We start from the raw sequence: 19,466 nt of genomic DNA, 5'->3' as shown, positions 1-19,466 counted from the left end.
CGGAGTGGGGTGACTATATGCATTACTGTGAAATTATTGTGGAGCATAATCCTATGTATCTTTATCATACCTAGCTCACCCTCTACTAACGTTCCGTTGCAAACGTATATGCATGTTTATTTTTTTTTTTATTCTCATTATAATCTCCCACTACAGTATTCACTAGTTTTCAATGGGAGGGCTGCTCATGTTTTCATGTTTTCAGGACAATATGCTACGTCTGGGGTGTTAGACTGCTCAATCTTAATTCCCTTTTTCCATAATCCTTCTTACACAGTCTGATTTAGCTGCTCATGTTCTCAAGGCATATACTAAGCTGGGGGACTTGTACTCCTATATATCCCCCCTATATTGCCATAATTTTGTTTATATACCCTGCTCTTATTTATAACAGTCTATAATCATGGGGCTATGTGTGATTATGTACAGATTCAATACTACCACTCGGATAACTCCCTTTTTAATGGTTTCTACTTATCCATATAACTAAGAGTTATGTATGTGTCTTCCCTAATTCGTTATTTCACAGGTGAGATTGTTATTAACGTTGAGACTCACTTTGAAGTCTAGAACTGTTAGATTGTTTTAGTCTCCCTCCAGGGTATATACAAGGCACATGGCGCCCATAAATAGTCCTGTTTTACTGTTAAATTTATACTTGAGAGGCTAGTAAACTGAGATTTAATAGAAGGGAATATAGGATTGTTATGACTGTTAAATTCCATATGTAGGTGCCATTCTATGTACCACTAATACTACTACCAGTGAAGTGTGATGTGTGATATACTCTGCAATAATATATCATACCCAGTACAAAAACCCAGTGTTGGAGCCTATATATAATGGTCAATATACTTGGTATGCAAGCCCTGCTTAGAGTTGCTGAATAATAACTTAACAGTTAACCCTAGTGTTAATAAGCTGCAGAGGATGCTTATAATGGCCAGCAATGTTCAGATGGGGGGGACAAATAATGTGTTATTACTGAGCGTCTCACTTATGGCTCTCAATGTTTGCCTGCCTAGAGATTGTATGTATTTTTAGGGTAGTCTTGATTCATATGTACCTGTTATTTTGCTAACAATACCAAGCCCAAGAGTGGCCATGGATTAATTTACCTCCATTGAAAGTTATTATTTTATTATGGTCCAAGAGTGACCTACTATTTCCAGAGGAGGACTATATAATTGGAAAAATGTGATTATTATTATTTTTGCCCACTTGATTTTTGAATATATATGTTTCTAAGACTGTACATTTTTCTATCAATGTGAACCTTATCACAAGGTCTGTAATCTTTAAGTTTGGCAATTTTGTTTATGTTTGAATTTCCTCAATAAAAATGTATAAATAAAAAAAAAATAAAAAAAAAAAAAAAAAATATCTATATAGTTTAAAAAATAAAAAACATTTTTTAAATAGTAATTTATAATGCAGTGACAGACTGGCATAGTTAAACAAGATGCATTACTCTCAAATACCTTCCATATAACAGTATGCCATGTTGCGTGTTGCAGCAAAGTTCCATGGGCTCCTATTGTAGAGAACAAAGTTTGGCCAGCACTTTTCCTGACAGCAGGGCGTGGGTCAACACACAGCTCCCCCAACTTGGCATACAGACACAGCCAAAGGCAGTCAAAAGGTGGTGCAGGGTGAAAAGGACGATGTAATGTCAAACCTCTCTCTTTCGCCTGCTTTTGAAGGAACTCTTCCTCTTGGTTTAGCTCCCTCTCTATGATTTCCCCTCGTTGAAAAAAAAAATCAGAAATATTCCACTAAAAAAAAGATAGGATATGAAATTATGAATAATGAATTAGTTCAAAGATTTTGCCTTGCATTTTAAAATTAAAGCATGACATTTGTTTTTGATCCATGAGGAACAATGCAATTTTTAATTTATGTTCTGTTGATTTAATATGGCACAGTTCAGGCCTCCTTGCACCTCTCTGATGGGTGATTTATACATGGAACAGGCCTACAATGTAGGTGGTAAGGTCAACTATTGTAAAGAAATTCAAGAATATCTGGAATATGAAAAAGGTTATCCTAAGAAGTAATTAAGTCACACTCAAGAAAGAAATATGGGCAAGCTACAGGGGCCATCTGCTTCTTACCTACAGTCAAAATCAGTGTTTCAAATACAGCAATTCTTTCTAAGAAACTAGTTTATGGAAATAAGGTTTAAATATAATAAAACAAACAAAAAATAATAATATAAGTCTTTTGTACATTTAAACTTTTTTTGCCCTTGTAATTACAAGGAAGATGTGTTAAAAAAGGAAATAAGCAACACATTTAAACTCACCAGCAACCCAATTGATGTTAAACTAATATTCAATTCCTGATTCTGAAGACCAAAGCTGCCAGCCACTTCTACAACTATTTGCAGACAAGTGCATGGCATTGTGGGTAGAAAGTCGGTCACAACCAGCTGAAGGCACTGGAATGCAGTCCGTATTAAAGATTCACTAAAATGAATAAGGAACACATACATTTTGTCAAGTGAGGTTCAGAAAACATCAGAATGATCTTCTGTTTGGGGGTTTATGATAATGGCAAATCTTATTATTAACTTATTTACATAACAAGAGTGATATGCTTACACAGTATAATCTTGAAAACTCTGCTACTCTCTTATCTGAACGTTGTAAAACAATACCAACAATAAATATGCTTTTGAACAATTTGCATATTTTAAATGTCAATTGCATGTGGGCTATGATTTTAATAATTCAATCAAGAAGACCATTTGACTATAACCAAATGAAGATCAGTGCTAAACAAATGGTTGATTGGCCAAATGCTACATACCACTACCACCTTCATTTTGAGCTGTATTAGTGTAGATGCAGACAGCAAGTCTAAGCATTTTTCATCATACTGTCCAGAACTGATGATTTTACATAGATCATGACTTGAGTATTTTTCTGACCATAAATCAGGAATTAAAAATTAGTATTTTTAACACATACCGTCTTGTCTTCTCTTACCATTTCAATTATTTCAAGGATTAAGAAACTATAAGACTTATTTTGTGATCTTCACAGTAAACTAATCAAGACATGAAATATTCTCAGCTGAAATGGGGGTCGACTCCACAGTCACCATATCTAACTCCACTGGTGTTTACTAGTCATGCCTTGCACCTCATGACAAGTTAGTAAACAGTTTTTGCAGGGAGAGTATATTTAACTTCTGGCCTAATTTGTTTTAAACAGTTTATAATATTTTCACTCTGCACAGTGCTAGCTTTATATTCACAAAACCTGGTGTGCCAATAAATTATTCGACAATCAGTGTTGAGTGCTACTTTATTTAGTAACACTTGTTTCTTTAGTTTGTTAAAAAAATAACAACATGTATTTGATTAAAATGTAAATTCATTTTTTGGACCTGAATGTTTACCCTTGATCATTTCTGATTGCTCCAACCACCCCCAGTACAAGCGGCCAGCCAGGTCCCAGCCTGTCTCCTTGACTCTGCAGAATTTGTAGAACACATTCCAACTGCTTTAGTCGTATATCATGATGAATTATGTTGGACAGTTCCTTCAATGGATTCAACAACAGTAACTGTAATCTCTAAATGCAAAGAGAGATTCAATAGAATAAAAAAAACATCTGTCTGAACAATGCAAATTACTTGTGAAACAGAACACATGAAAATCAATTTAATTGATCTATACAGTACATACATGTGTTATGATATATGCTGTTCTTGGTGCTTACAATGTAAGTGTTACATGTAAATCTATCAATATATACAGGTACAACACCCTTTATTCAAATTGCTTGGGACCAGAAAAGGTTTAGCTATTGGAATATTTGTATATATGCATTTGTAAAATGAGACAGATTGGAGAGAGGATGGGACTAAATGTAAACAACAATATCTTATGTCATTTACTAGCTTATAAATGCAAAATGAAAGGTAGTTGAATAAATCTAGTACAGTGCTGTAATCAGTAAGGCAATTATTTTTTGAATAAATATAGACCAGGATTTACATTTAAAAAACAAAATTTATGCTTACCTGATAAATTTCTTTCTTTCCGGGCATGGAGAGTCTTCAACGTCATTCAAATTACTAGTGGGATATTCAACTCCTAGCCAGCAGGAGGAGGCAAAGAGCACCCCAGCAAAGCTATTAAGTGTAATAATCCCCAGTCATTTAGCCCAAGGAAAATGGAAAAAGAATCAACACAAGGGTATAGAGGTGCCGGAGGGTTACTAAAAAAAAAACAAAAAAACTGCTGAAATATAATTTAAAAAGAGGGCAGGGTCATAGACTCTCCATGCCCGGAAAGAAAGAAATTTATCAGGTAAGCATAAATTTTGTTTTCTTTCTTATGGCATGGAGAGTCTACGACATCATTCCAATTACTAGTGGGAACCAAGCTAGAGGACACGGAATGAAAAAGTAGGGAGAGCAAGGCAGGAGCACCTAAACAGAAGGCATCACCGCTTGAAGAACCTTTCTCAAAAAAGAAGCCACAGCCAAGGCAAAAGTATCAAATTTTTAGAATTTGGAAAAAGTATACAAAGAGGACCATGTTGCCGACCTTGCAAATTTGTTCCACAGAAGCTTCATTTTTGAAAGCCCAAGATGAGGAGACAGCCCTAGAGGAATGAGCCATAATTCTCTCAGGAGGCTGTCGTCCAGCTGTCTCATAAGCAAAACGAATCATACTTCTTAACCAGAGGGAAAGAGAAGTAGAAGTGGACTTCTGACCCTTACGTTTTCCAGAGAAAACAACAACAAACAGGGCAGAAGATTGCCGAAAATCCTTAGTAGCTTGTAGGTAAAATTTTAGAGCATGCACAACATCCAGGTTATGCAAAAGAATAACGTAGCAAAATATTTACATTGAAGCTCTCCATAACGGAATAGAACACAAATTAGTCCCAGCACATATACCTCCTACAAAACACATTAAGAGACCTCTAACACCTAGCCCGCATCCTACTAAAAGGAGGAAACAAGGGCAGGGAGACAAAATAAGGGTGTGCAGTGCGATCGCCACTAACAGGGGATATGAAAATTAAAGCGCTCATGCTGATCCTCTGCATTGAAATAGGCCACGCCCAAAAAAAAACGCCCTCTCTGTCAACGCACTTAAATTAACTGCGCCATGTTGGTATGACCTAGTTTATATCCCAGTATAATACACACTGATATTGAAGCCCCTTTGATTCTGTCAGACCTAGAACACTGAGTCTTCGATAGGAGCAATACATATAGTAGACTGACAAGCCGTGGAGCCTGACTCTTAAACAGCGCTATTGCATCCGCCAAAACTGGTGGTTCCTAGTAGCCAAAATCATTAAATAATTTCATATGGAATCCAACCCAGAACTCCAGGTTGCTAGCTGATTTACACGAATCCGCTTCTAACTATGAGTGGATTACTAATGCATAGTGCAGAGGGAGGGAAACAAATCCGTTATAACGTCCCTTAGGTACAAATGGTCAAAAGCGGTACAATATTAGGCGCTCAAATTAACTGCGCCATAAACATCCTCCACATATGCCTCATTGTAAAGAGATTTTCTAACAACCGTCAAAGGAATAAAACCCTAAAAGGATTATAAAGTCCATAATAACAGACCATGCAGGGATTGACTGTGGGGATAAAATGTTGCCCTGACACCCAGACTCCACACATACAGCCTGGGTTACCGTAGAATTGCCCGGCAGGAAATAAAAAACCCTTTCTGAAGGGAAGTCAGTCCCACTAGGTCCCTGTTGCAGTCCTATAAAGTCCACAGGAGAAATACATCTAAGAGTGCTGTCACCCTCTCACCTAGAAGGTGGATCTGCCGTCCGGCATGGAATGACATCTAAGGTGTGGCAGAGTCCTTTCATGTCTACCATGGACCTGTAGAAAAAAAAGAGAAAAAAGTAACCAACTCTGGCTTTCTATAACAGGGGTAGCAAAAATGTTAGCAGTAAAGCTGCCTTCCAACTGCTAAACGCCACCACTACTCTTACTAAAGAGATTGACATGGACACAGCTAGACCTCAATCCTTGCTTGCAGGGAAAAGTACACATTAAAGGATTAAATATCTTCAGACACCATCTTCGCACACCCTCCATTGACAGAGGCAAAGAGAATGACTGGGGATTATGGGTAAGGGAAGTTACACTTAACAGCTTTGCTGGGGTGCTCTTAGCCTCTTCCTGCTGGCCAGGAGTTGAATATCCCACTAGTAAATGGAATGACATCATGGACTCTCCATGCCATAGGAAAGAAATGGTAGTTTTAAATAAAAATGTTTTTTTTTATATATATATTATTGAAAAATTCTGAAAAAAGTCTGGGTTGCAGTATAATTCTGAAACTCTGGATTCAGAGATTTGTACATACATGCATACACACGCATAGATACACATTTTATATATATATATATATATATATATATATATATATATATATATATATATATATATATATATATATATATATATATATATATATATATATATATATATATAAATAAAATTAACCATTATTTTCATCTGGAACAAAGCTGAACATCCCATATATTTTTAATTTCAATGATAAGAAATATCCAACTGAAGAACTCATAAGGTAGTTTATGTATGTTAGAGATTCAAAGTTGCAAAAATCCACATTATCTATGGGAAGTATTGAAGATTAAACTGTTCCATTATAAATCTATAAAATACTTTTCTTTCATGTAATTGGCAAGAGTCCATGAGCTACTGACGTATGGGATATAAAATCCCACCAGGAGGGGCAAAGTTTACCAAACCTCAAAATGCCTATAAACACACTCCTCACCACACCCACAATTCAGTTTTACAAACTTTGCCTCCCTATGGAAGTGGAGAAGTAAGTTTGTGCTTGATTTTTCTTCTATGATAAGCAGTTCTCAGCATTTTGAAGCACAATTCCTCTCAGAGTACAGTGTTTGTCAGAGGGATGTGAAGGGAGTATCGCCTATTGATTTTATGGTTTTCCTTGCGGGAAATCTTTTCAAAGGTTCTCTGTTATCGGTCGTAAGGATTCATCTCCTACCTCCCTTTTCAGATTGACAATGTACTCTTATAGACCATTACCTCTGCTGATACTTTTTCAGTACTGGTTTGGCTATCTGCTATATGTGGATGGGTGTCTTTCAGTAAGTATGTTTTCATTATTTAAGACACTCTCAGCTATGGTTTGGCGCTTTAAGTATTAATATAGTTTTAAATATATGTATTTGACATATATTTGCGGAGAGTCAGGTCTATGTATATTTCCTTTTGCAGACTGTCAGTTTTAGTTTGGGAAGCATGGTTTAGGAAGTTTTTTCCTTACCTGTGGTATAGTCCTTTTTTTCAAATTGACTGTTTTTCTTTAAATTTCACGGGCAAAATTAGGCTTGCGAGGTCGCAAATGCTGTTATTTATTGCGTCATTCTTGGTGTGAGAATTTTTTGACTCGAAGGTACGTCGTTGTTGACGCAAGTTCATCATTTCCGGCGTCTTGGTTGACGCCAGGTTTCCTTGCACGAGGTTGCGTCTGTTATGACGCGAGTTGTGTCATTTCCGGATGTTGTTGGCGCCAAAAAAAAATTAAACTTCCTTTGCTTTATATGTTGTTTTTTTCTTTTACATTTTGCAAGATGTCTCAATCTGATCCTGTCTCAGAAGCAACTGTTGGAACCCTGCTGCCTGATCACAGTTCTACCAAAGCTAAGTGTATCTGTTATAAATTTGCTGAGATTATATCTCCAGCTGTAGTATGTAACAGTTGTCATGATAAGCTTTTGCACACAGAAAACGTTTCCATCAGTACTAGTACAGTTTCTGTTGTTCCTTCAACATCTAATGTACATGATATCCCTGTTAATATGAAAAATTATATTTCTGATGCGATACAGAAGGCTCTGTCTGCTATTCCACCTTCTAATAATCATAAAAGGTCTTTTAAAACTTCTCATAAAATTGATGAAATTTCTAATGACCGACAACATACTGAAATATCCTTCTCTGACGAGGATCTCTCTGATTCTGAAGATCCTATCTCAGACATTGACACTGACAAATCTACTCATCTTTTCAAGATTGAGTATATTCGTTCCTTGTTAAAAGAAGTGTTGGTTACTTCGGATATTGAGGAGTCTAGTCCTCTTGATATCAAAACTAGTAAACGTTTAAATTCTGTTTATAAACCTCCTGTGGTTACTCCTGAGGTTTGTCCAGTTCCTGATGCTATTTCTGATGTAATTGCTAAGGAATGGATTAAGCCTGGTACTTCTTTCATTCCTTCTTCTAGGTTTAAAAGGTTGTAACCTTTGCCAGCAGGCTAGATTAGAGATTTGGGGAAAAGTCCCCAAAGTTGATGGGGCTATTTCTACTCTTGCCAAACGTGCTACTATTCCTATGGAATACAGTACTTCTTTTAAAGATCCTTTAGATAGGAAACTTGAATCTTATCTAAGGAAAGCTTATTTATATTCTGGCTATATTCTCAGGCCTGCCATTTCTATGTCTGATGTTGCCGCTGCATCAACCTTTTGGTTGGATAGCTTAGCGCAACAGGAAACAGATCCTGATTTGTCTAGCATTGTTCGTTTGCTTCAACATGCTAATCATTTTATCTGTGATGCTATTTTTGATATCATCAAAATTGATGTTAAAACTATGTCTTTAGCTATTTTAGCTAGAAGAGCTTTATGGCTCAAATCTTGAAATGCTGACATGGTATCTAAGTCTAGATTACTATCTCTATCTTTCCAAAGTAACAATTTATTTGGTACTCAGTTGGATTCAATTATTTCAACTATCACTGGGGGCTAGGTTTTTTTTTTTTTTTTTCCTCAGGATAAAAGATCTAAGGGTAAATCTAAAGCTTCTAATCATTTTCGTTCTTTTTGAAAGAATAAGGAACAGAAAACCAATCCTTCCCCTAAAGACTCTGGTTCCAATTGGAAACCTTCTTCAAGTTGGAATAAATTCAAGCCTTTTAAGAAACCAAAGCCAGCCCCCAAGTCTACATGAAGGTGCAGCCCTTGATCCAGTTCAGCTGGTGGGGGGCAGATTGAAATTATTCCAAGACATTTGGGCAGATTCTGTTCAAAATCAGTGGATTCAGAGTATTGTCTCTCAAGGGTATCGAATAGGATTTAGAGTAAGACCTCCTGTGAGAAGATTCTTTCTCTCTCACGTTCCAGCAAATCCGGTGAAGGCTCAGGCTTTTCTGAAGTGTGTTACAGATCTAGAGCTTTCAGGGGTAATAATTCCAGTTCCGTTTCAGGAACAGGGTCTGGGGTTTTATTCAAATCTATTCATTATCCCCAAAAAAAAAAATTCATTCAGGCCAGTTCTGGATCTGAAGTTTTTGAATCGTTTTGTAAGAGTCCCAACATTCAAGATGGTGACTATAAGGACTATTTTGACTTTTGTTCAGCAAGGTCATATGTCCACGATAGACTTACAGGATGCATATCTTCACATTCCGATTCATCCAGACCTCTTTTCTAGACCAGCATTACCAATTTGTCGCTCTTCCATTTGGCCTAGAAACCACTCCAAAGAATCTTTTTGAAGGTTCTCAGTGCCCTTCTATCTGTAATCAGAGAACAGGGTATTGCGGTGTTTCCTTATTTGGATGATATCTTGGTACTAGCTCAGTCTTTACATTTAGCCGAATCTCACACAAATCAACTAGTGTTTTTTCTTTAAAGACATCTTTGGAGGATCAATTTACCAAGGAGTTTCTGGATTCCTCAGACAAGGGTTACCTTTTAAGGTTTCCAGATAGATTCAGTGTCCATGACTCTGTCTTTAACAAGAGACGAATGAAATTGGTTTCAGCTTGTCGAAACTTTCAGTCTCAATCATTCCCTTCAGTGGCTATGTGAATGGGAGTTTTAGGTCTCATGACTGCAGCATCGGACATGATTCCCTTTGCTCGTTTTCATGAGACCTCTACAGTTTTGTATGCTGAATCAATGGTGCATGGATTATACTCGGATATCACACTTAAATCCCAACAGTCAACTCTCTTGGTGGTTAGACCATCATCGTATAGTTCAAGGGGCTTCTTTTGTTTGTCCTACCTGTACTGTGATCACAACAGATGCAAGTCTTTCAGGTTGGGGAGCAGTCTGGGGATCTCTGACAACACAAGGGGTTTGGAAACCTCAAGAGGCGAGGTTACCAATCAATATTTTAGAACTCCATGCTATTTTCAGGGCTCTTCAGGTTTGGCCTCTGTTAAAGAGAGAACCATTCATTTGTTTTCAGATGGACAATATCACAACTGTGGCACATGTCAATGATCAGGGCGGGACTCGCAGTCCCCTAGCTATGAAAGAAGTATTTCAGATACTTTCTTGAGCGGAATCCAGCTCTTGTCTAATTTCTGCGGTGCATATCCCAGGTGTAGAGAATGGGAAGCGGATTATCTCAGCCGTCAGACCTTACATCCGGGGGAGTGGTCTCTCCATCCAGATGTATTTTGTCCGATTGTACATATGTGGGGTCTTACAAAAATAGATCTGATGACTTCTCATCTAAACAAGAAACTTCCCAGGTACCTATCCAGGTCCAGGGATCCTCAGGCGGAGATGGTGGATGCTTTAGCAGTTCATTGGTTTTACCATCCTGCTTATATCTTTCCGCCTCTAGTTCTTCTTCCAAGAGTGATCTCCAAGATCATTATGGAACAATCGTAAGTGTTTCTGATAGCACCAGTGTGGCCTCACAGGTTTTAGTATGCAGATCTTGTCCGGATGTCCAGTTGCCAGCCTTGGTCACTTCCTTTAAGACCAGACCTCCTGTCTCAAGGGCCGTTTTTCCATCAGGATCTCTAATCGCTAAATTTGAAGGTATGGAAATTGAACGCTTAGTGCTTAGTCATAGAGGGTTCTCTGACTCAGTGATTAATACTATGCTACAGGCTCGTAAGTCTGTTTCAAGGAAGATTTATTATCGATTTTAGAAGACCTATATTTCATGGTGGTGTTCTCATAAATTCTCCTGGCATTCTTTTAGAAATTCCTAGAATTTTACAGTTTCTTCAGGATGGTTTGGATAAAGGTTTGTCTGCAAGTACTTTGAAGGGACAAATATCTGCTCTGTTTTATTTCATAGAAAGATTGCTAAGCTTCCTGATAGTCACTGTTTTGTTCAGGCTTTGGTTCGTATCAAGCTTGTTGATAAATCAATCTCTCCTCCTTGAAGTCTTAATTTGGTTTTGAAGACTTTGCAGGCTCCTCCTTTTGAGCCTATGCATTCTTTGGATATTAAACTACTTTCGTGGAAAGTGTTGTTTCTTTTGGCTATCTCTTCAGCTAAAAGAGTTTCCGAATTGTCTGCTCTCTCTTGTGAGTCTCCTTTTCTGATTTTCCATCAGGATAAGGCTGTTTTGCGGATTTTGTTTACATTTCTTCCTAAGGTTGTGAATTCTAACAACATTAGTAGGGAAATTGTTTTTCCTTCCTTGTGTCCTAATCCCAAGAATACTCTTGAAAGATCTTTACATTCTTTGGATGTTGTAAGAGCTTTGAAATATTATGTTGAAGCTACTAAAGATTTCAGGAAGACTTCTAGTCTATTTGTTGTCTTCTCTGGTTCTAGAAAAGGTCAGAAAGCTTCTGCCATTTCTTTGGCATCTTGGTTAAAGCTTTTGATTCATCAAGCTTATTTGGAGGCGGGACAGTCCCCGCCTCAGAGGATCACAGCTCATTCTACTAGATCAGTCTCCACTTCTTGGGCTTTTAAGAATGAAGCTTCAGTTTTGGAAAGCAGCAACTTGGTCTTCTTTGCATACATTTACTAAATTTTACCATTTTGATGTATTTGCTTCTTCTGAAGCAGTTCTTCAGGCAGCTGTTTCAGTTTGATTCTTCTGAATATGTTTTAAGTTTTTTTCTTTAAATTTATGAGAAAAACTTATTTTTGTTTGTGGATTTAATTTTTTCAGCAGAAAATGGCTGTTTTTATTTTATCCCTCCCTTTCTAGTGACTCTTCAGTGGACTTCCACATCTTGGGTATTTCTATCCCATACGTCACTAGCTCATGGACTCTTGCCAATTACATGAAAGAATACAACATTTATGTAAGAACTTACCTGATAAATTCATTTCTTTCATATTGGCAAAAGTCCATGAGACCCACCCTTTTTCTGGTGGTTATAATTTTTTGAATAAAAGCACAATTGTTCCAGTTCCTCTTTTTTTGTATGCTTTTTTATTTTTTCTATCACCCCACTACTTGGCTATTCGTTAAACTGAATTGTGGGTGTGATGAGGGGTGTGTTTACAGGCATTTTGAGGTTTGGGAAACTTTGCCCCTCCTGGTGGGATTGTATATCCCATACGTCACTAGATCATGGACTCTTGCAAATATAAATGAAATTAATTTATCAGGTAAGTTCTTACATAAATTATGTTTTCTTTTTACATTGTGGCTTTGCTCTTAACAACAGAAAAATATATATTTTTGATTATAAATATTTTTAAATATTATATATAATATTATTTGTTAATAATGTGATAAAGATGCTAGTTTTTAGTTGAATACATGTATAGTTTATAAAATGTTGACATTTCAGTAGAAAAGGCTAATTAGTCACAACAGCTAGAAAACCCTTTATATCCTAACTGTTTGGACTGTTAAAGGTTTGGATTTTGGAATATTTGCATCTTTAAAATGGAACAGTTGGGAGAGGGGATGGAACACAGTGTAAACAACAATATCCTGTGTAATTAAGGCAATGTTTACATGTAATAATACAACTTATACATCCAGCCTAAAGGTAGTTTTATATCATGTTTAGTACTTTTGTGACTTACATGCAGGGAAAATAGTATTTTTTTATCATTTTATTAAAAAAAAAAATATTACAAAATTTGAATTTTAAAATAAGTAATTATTGGAATATGCACCTAAACATGTTGAAGAATTTTCAATTCTGGGACTGAAAAGATTTAATTACTAAAAGCTAAAGGAATGTGCTTCTATACAACATATCTAGAGGAGTGGAGGGTTTTTTTAAAAAAAAAATTCCTGGTTTATCTGTGGCTAAGGATCACCTATTTTGCTAATCATACTAACCTACTACTGCAAAGGACCTTGAGAAAAACTTCAGAGAGGAAATATGAGTCGAGTGAGCTGCTTTTCTATGGTCCAAGATTATTTTATTATTATTATTATTTTTATTTTTTTCAAGGATTACTGGACACCTGCTTATAAAACTTTTGCACTTTATGTCATATTATATTTATCTGTAATTTATCCGTAGCACTCATCACACAGGAATACATGTAACACCCATTTCACCTGCTGGAAACTTAGCGATAAATCACTGGTTGTCTGCTTATTTCATATTTTACACTACACAATGCAAGATGACTCCGTCTAATAACCATATATGTTTATGACCCTCAATTGGTTTATTGTAGACTAGTAATTACAGTATTCAGCTTTTTGTGTTCAGCATCTCACCTCATACTTTCTCTCCTTTGTCCATCCCCTCACAAGCCTTATCCGCATCCTATGCCTTATCCTCTAATTAGAACAATTCGATTTGATTGTGCATTTGTATGCACTGGAAGCCCTTTATGATATAACACTCTGAAACAGCTGTAATCAACTTAATGTGTATGAGAAACTGAATGGACACGATTATGTGAATCTGCTTTTTTTTGCCCAATGTAAAAAATAAATATAAGAAACATCAAGTAACCATTAAATATTTAAAAACATAAATTATCCTTACCTGATAATTTCCTTTTCTTCAGACGGAAAGAGTCCACAGCTGCATTCATTACTTTTGGGAATTCAGAACCTGGCCACCAGGAGGAGGCAAAGACACCCCAGCCAAAGGCTTAAATATCTCTCCTACTTCCCCCATCCCCCAGTCATTCTGCCGAGGAACAAGGAACAGTAGAAGAAGCATAGGGTGAAAAAGGTGCCAGAAGAACAAAAATAACCAGCGCCCCTCAGAAAATTACGGGCGGGGAGCTGTGGACTCTTTCCGTCTGAAGAAAAGGAAATTATCAGGTAAGCATAATTTATGTTTTTCTTCATAAACGAAAAAAGTCCACAGCTGCATTCATTACTTTTGGGAAAATAATATCCAAGCTATATGACACTGAATGCTAAAACGGGAGTGTACAAAAGGTGGCCCATTCTGAGGGCACCAAACCTAACACCCCTTCTCTAGAAATCCAGCTTCGCCCAAAGCCAAGAAAAAAATTTGAAAAAAAAGGGAAAAGGCCCAAGGATACTGACCCGATAGTCCATAAGCCGTGCTAGAGACCGTAGGAACTAGACTCCACAGAGCCAACAGCATCCAAGAGACACCATCAACCAGCAGTCGAACTCCGAACAACAAACCCCCTACTAGAGAAAGGGATCAAACAGCTGTATTCTCCGAGAGGATGAAAAGACACGGAAAAGACATCCATTAAGGATTCCCGAGAACCCAAATAGGGCCCAAACAAAACTCCTAAATAGGGCCCAAACGAGCTCCAAGAACTCCAGGAGAAAACCCTGACGGCCAAGCCAACCGAAACCCAACCAGTCTCGAAGAACAAGGGAGGAATACCCAACCCTAGTTTGCACAAAATCTATGGGACCAAGACCCAGAGATTGAAAAAGAGAAGAGAATATTTACAAACAAAGTGCATTCACACCCTGGAAGGTAACTGAAGACGAGAACCCCAGAAACCGTTAAGACAGATTAGAATAACCAAATATTCAAAAACCGAAACCTCGTGCAGCAACTCAGATAGGGAAATCCCTGACGGCAACCACCTGAAGAGTCAGAACTGCATGCTGCTGTCATCCGAAGATGAATCTAAAAATTTGAATATATGCAAACAAATGGAAGCAGATGAGGTTAGGTTCAAATCTTAACCTACGGCCTTGCAAGGCATCCAGCTAACCAGCGGATGCAGCCAGTCTTCCCCACAAAAACCTAAGCGTGGAAAAGAAGCAGAGCCCTTTACACAAAGAACCAGCACCTAGGGTTGGATTGAAACTCTCGACCTTTGGTTCCCAGGTAAGTGTGCTACCACTAAGCTATACCAGAGGAACCCAAGGAAGGCTCAGCTCATCAAACCTTGATGCCCGATGACGAAATTTGCAGAGCAACAGATCTCAAATCCTGCTCCAAATACCGGAACCAGCCCAATCGATAGGCAAGTCTGATAAGACAGGGTAACAAAAACGAGCCTAACCCCCCCCAGGGAATGGAAGAATGTGGGAAATTACCCACCCCCACAGAGCTCGGGTGCCAACCCCCTTGCTCCTTCAAGCATAAGGTACTTCCAAGAAGAACCCCCTAGGACTTAGGGTAGGGGAAAGTGCAAAATTAGGTCTTTAAAAAGACCTAGCACACCGCTCCATAACAGTCTAGGCACAGAGAGTTTATTCTCCAAACAGCTAGTCAAACAAGCCACAGAGCAGCAGACTGCTGCCTCACCTAAATAAAAGGCACTTGCTCCTAGAACAAGTGCTTGAAGAGAAGCCCTTAGAGGATAAGGCTGCCACGCTAACTCGTGGGCCAAAAAGCCCCGCTCCTCCTGCACCCAAGGCAGGACCTCAATTCTCCACAGAGAGCAGACCCTACTGCTGAAGGTGACAATCTACCCCCCCTAAAGAGGAGGGCACAGATATAAAAATGCCACACATGCCCCAAAGGCCGTAGGCTAAGCAGTCGAAGACCGAATGAAGATCATCCAGATCACCACCGATGATAGAACAGAGAAAAACTCCCCTTAAAAGTGAGCACACTCCTAATGAGAAAACAGCCCCCATGGAAAACTGGGTCGTCCTGAACCAGAATACAGGATCATAAGTCCATAAGGATCCGAAATAAGAACCCTAGAACTGGGACCCAGAGCCGTCTTAAAATGAACGACCCCTCCAGGGAGCACAAGATACCCCTTCTGATACCCCTTCTGAAGATTCAGACCTCACAGGGAATGATATCCGGGTTAGACCAGAGAAACTGGCACATAACTCCTAAATTCTCAGACAAAAGGGAAGAGAACGCCCCTAGCAGGAGGCCAACTCCCCACTAACAAGGTGCTAGGCCGTAGTCATGCAAACTAATCTAGAGGCCAAAGGTCCCAAGGACTACACTCATGAGGTCCAAAACCATGGGAATAATTACAAGAGCAGAGATCACCCGAAGAGAGAATAGACAAAAAGTTATTTCCTATAATCCACTTAGATTAACCTTCCGGAGGACCACCCCAAGGAAGAAGAATGCAGAGCATCCCGAATCCATGCGGAACATCCCTTAAGCGAAAGCTAGGAAAGGAGGAGATAGCAGCCTATTGTCCCTAATATGGAACTACTAAGTCCCGCACGGCCCTCCATATCTGCCCAGAAAAACGGACGAAGACCAAACAGTCTTGCCCCTAAGGAAGAGACCACAAGAGGGAACAAGCCCAAAAGGACAATCCCGAGAAACCCTGAAAGGTAAGAACGCCAGGAACTGGCTGCACAAAGGACAAAACCTTCAACTTCTAACCCACAACGGGAAGGAAACACTCTGGATCCCGAATTGGTACCAACAGAGGATGTCAGAGAGCAAATCTCAACGGAGTCCCGGCCACTAGATTGAAAGGCTAATAAGGACCGAACACGATCCTCCATGCCCCTAGACAAACTGCGGACCATCAAAATCCTCCCGGAATGCAAGCTGAAACTTGTAAAACAAAAAACAAATAATAGCGGGACCACTCGGTGCCCTAACCGGACCAGCCAGGCATAGTAAGCGCCACGTGTCTGAAATAGGCATCAAAAACAGAAGGCTATGAACCCAGTCAGGGACAGTCTGAAACGAAGGGCTCCATATTGACAAGGCCACACAAGTCACCCCCTAAAAGGGAGAGATAAACAACAGACAAACATCGGACTAAAACACATCCTCATAACTTTCGTAGAAGTAAACAGTGCGATCACAAAATCATGAGTATCGATTCCAGAGAAGAATATTTCCAAAAGGAAATATTATAACAAACATGAGCTTTAAACCAAAAAAAATCCATCCTAACCGGATTAAAATAAAGGCAGCTCGTAGGTTACCACCGAAGAAGAACGGACACTCCCGCAGGATTTACAACAAGAGGTGAGGGGGTGCTCTATCACTCTGCATATAAGAAAATTCTATATAAACTTGATGCAATCAACCTTACAGAAAAAAACATAAAAAAAATGCATATATAGGTATGTATTAATTAAAAGTATATTATTCAAACCATATGATCCAATGGTCATAGATAGATGTAGTCCCAACAAAGTGTCCCAATTAGGGTATCGGATTAATGGTGGTGTAATAACTCCAATATGATCGGATGATCCAACTCTGTAAACGGGGCACAGGTGGAAGGCTGCTCTCCTCAAAGACTTGTCCGGCATAAGCTACAGAGAAAAGAGATAATAGAGGGGCACCTCATGTGTACATCAGTATGTCAGGATGAGTCAATCAAATAGGTAATGCCAAGTGGGTACTCACATTTAACCCAAGTAGACTTATGTATTGGTAGAAGCAGGCTGGTAACTTGGGGTGTACCAGCTAACCCTCTCCAGGTGAAGATAGGACAATGCAGGGTGATCCTGCATTAGATTCCAAAAGAAAGTCAGAAGCAGTGGTAATGCTGCTCAAGAAGGTGCTGGACCAGAGCTTGTGTAAAACAAGTTAGTTTATTAAAAACAAATTAAAAATTGTAACAAGCAATGGTTACATACAATGCAACGTGTTTCTCAGCCTTAATATCGACAGTTTCATTAGCTAGGAAGCACTCTAAAACTGCATTCGGAACATAACTGATGGACATGTATCACCCAGGCCAATTTATATTCCCAAGAAGTAGAATCAGAATCAGAGACATCCGTCTCCAAAAAATCAGAATTCTCCATAACTGGGATATTGATAAAAAATGGACCAATAAGAAAAATGTAAACGGCACCTTACACCCCCAATGGCTGGGGCACTCACCACCTCCAGAATTTCTCCGTCGCCACATGGTCAGGAATGCGGAAATGGAGAGCCAAAACATGACCACGCCCGGTCACAAGGTGTACCGTGTAGTCCATGAAAAAGTGCGCCCGTAAAGGACACATCACTTGCAATAGGCCGCTTTGTTCCGAAATAGCCATGAGCCCAAATATCACTACACATTAGCAGACAGAATCATATAACAAACATATAAACGGATAAACTGCTGAAATTACATGACATCCATGATGAAAGTAAAAAAAACATAATTTATGCTTACCTGATAAATTCCTTTCTTCTGTTGTGTGATCAGTCCACGGGTCATCATTACTTCTGGGATATTATCTGCTCCCCTACAGGAAGTGCAAGAGGATTCACCCAGCAGAGTTGCTATATAGCTCCTCCCCTCTACGTCACCTCCAGTCATTCGACCAAAGACCAACGAGAAAGGAGAAGCCAAGGGTGTAGTGGTGACTGAATTATAATTTAAAAAATATGTACCTGCCTTAAAAAACAGGGCGGGCCGTGGACTGATCACACAACAGAAGAAAGGAATTTATCAGGTAAGCATAAATTATGTTTTATTATGTTATGTGTGATCAGTCCACGGGTCATCATTACTTCTGGGATACCAATACCAAAGCAAAAGTACACGGATGACGGGAGGGATAGGCAGGCTCATTATACAGAAGGAACCACTGCCTGAAGAACCTTTCTCCCAAAAATAGCCTCCGAAGAAGCAAAAGTGTCAAATTTGTAAAATTTGGAAAAAGTATGAAGCGAAGACCAAGTTGCAGCCTTGCAAATCTGTTCAACAGAGGCCTCATTCTTAAAGGCCCAAGTGGAAGCCACAGCTCTAGTGGAATGAGCTGTAATTCTTTCAGGAGGCTGCTGTCCAGCAGTCTCATAGGCTAAACGTATTATGCTACGAAGCCAAAAAGAGAGAGAGGTAGCAGAAGCTTTTTGACCTCTCCTCTGTCCAGAATAAACGACAAACAGGGAAGAAGTTTGGCGAAAATCTTTAGTTGCCTGCAAGTAGAACTTGAGGGCACGAACTACATCCAGATTGTGTAGAAGACGTTCCTTCTTTGAAGAAGGATTTGGACACAAAGATGGAACAACAATCTCTTGATTGATGTTCCTGTTAGAGACAACCTTAGGTAAGAACCCAGGTTTAGTACGCAGAACTACCTTGTCTGAGTGAAAGATCAGATAAGGAGAATCACAATGTAGGGCTGATAACTCAGAAACTCTTCGAGCCGAGGAAATAGCCATTAAAAATAGAACTTTCCAAGATAACAATCTTATATCAATGGAATGAAGGGGTTCAAACGGAACACCCTGTAAAACGTTAAGAACTAAGTTTAAACTCCATGGCGGAGCAACAGTTTTAAACACAGGCTTGATCCTAGCTAAAGCCTGACAAAAGGCCTGGATGTCTGAATTTTCTGACAGACGCCTGTGTAACAAGATGGACAGAGCTGAGATCTGTC

General features: G+C 38.9%; 1 protein-coding gene across 1 annotated transcript in view; it reads right to left on the bottom strand.

The window, feature by feature from the left end:
* The window catches only part of MON2 (MON2 homolog, regulator of endosome-to-Golgi trafficking), a 388,187-nt gene that overhangs the window by 148,427 nt on the left and 220,294 nt on the right, over positions 1–19,466 (bottom strand). The window contains 3 exon segments of the mRNA XM_053719242.1: positions 1,482–1,775; positions 2,306–2,468; positions 3,406–3,581. Coding sequence (XP_053575217.1) covers positions 1,482–1,775; positions 2,306–2,468; positions 3,406–3,581 — 633 coding nt within the window.

Source organism: Bombina bombina, chromosome 6 (genome assembly GCF_027579735.1).
Source record: "Bombina bombina isolate aBomBom1 chromosome 6, aBomBom1.pri, whole genome shotgun sequence".
NCBI lineage: Eukaryota > Metazoa > Chordata > Amphibia > Anura > Bombinatoridae > Bombina > Bombina bombina.
This window is presented reverse-complemented; position numbering and strand designations above follow the sequence as displayed.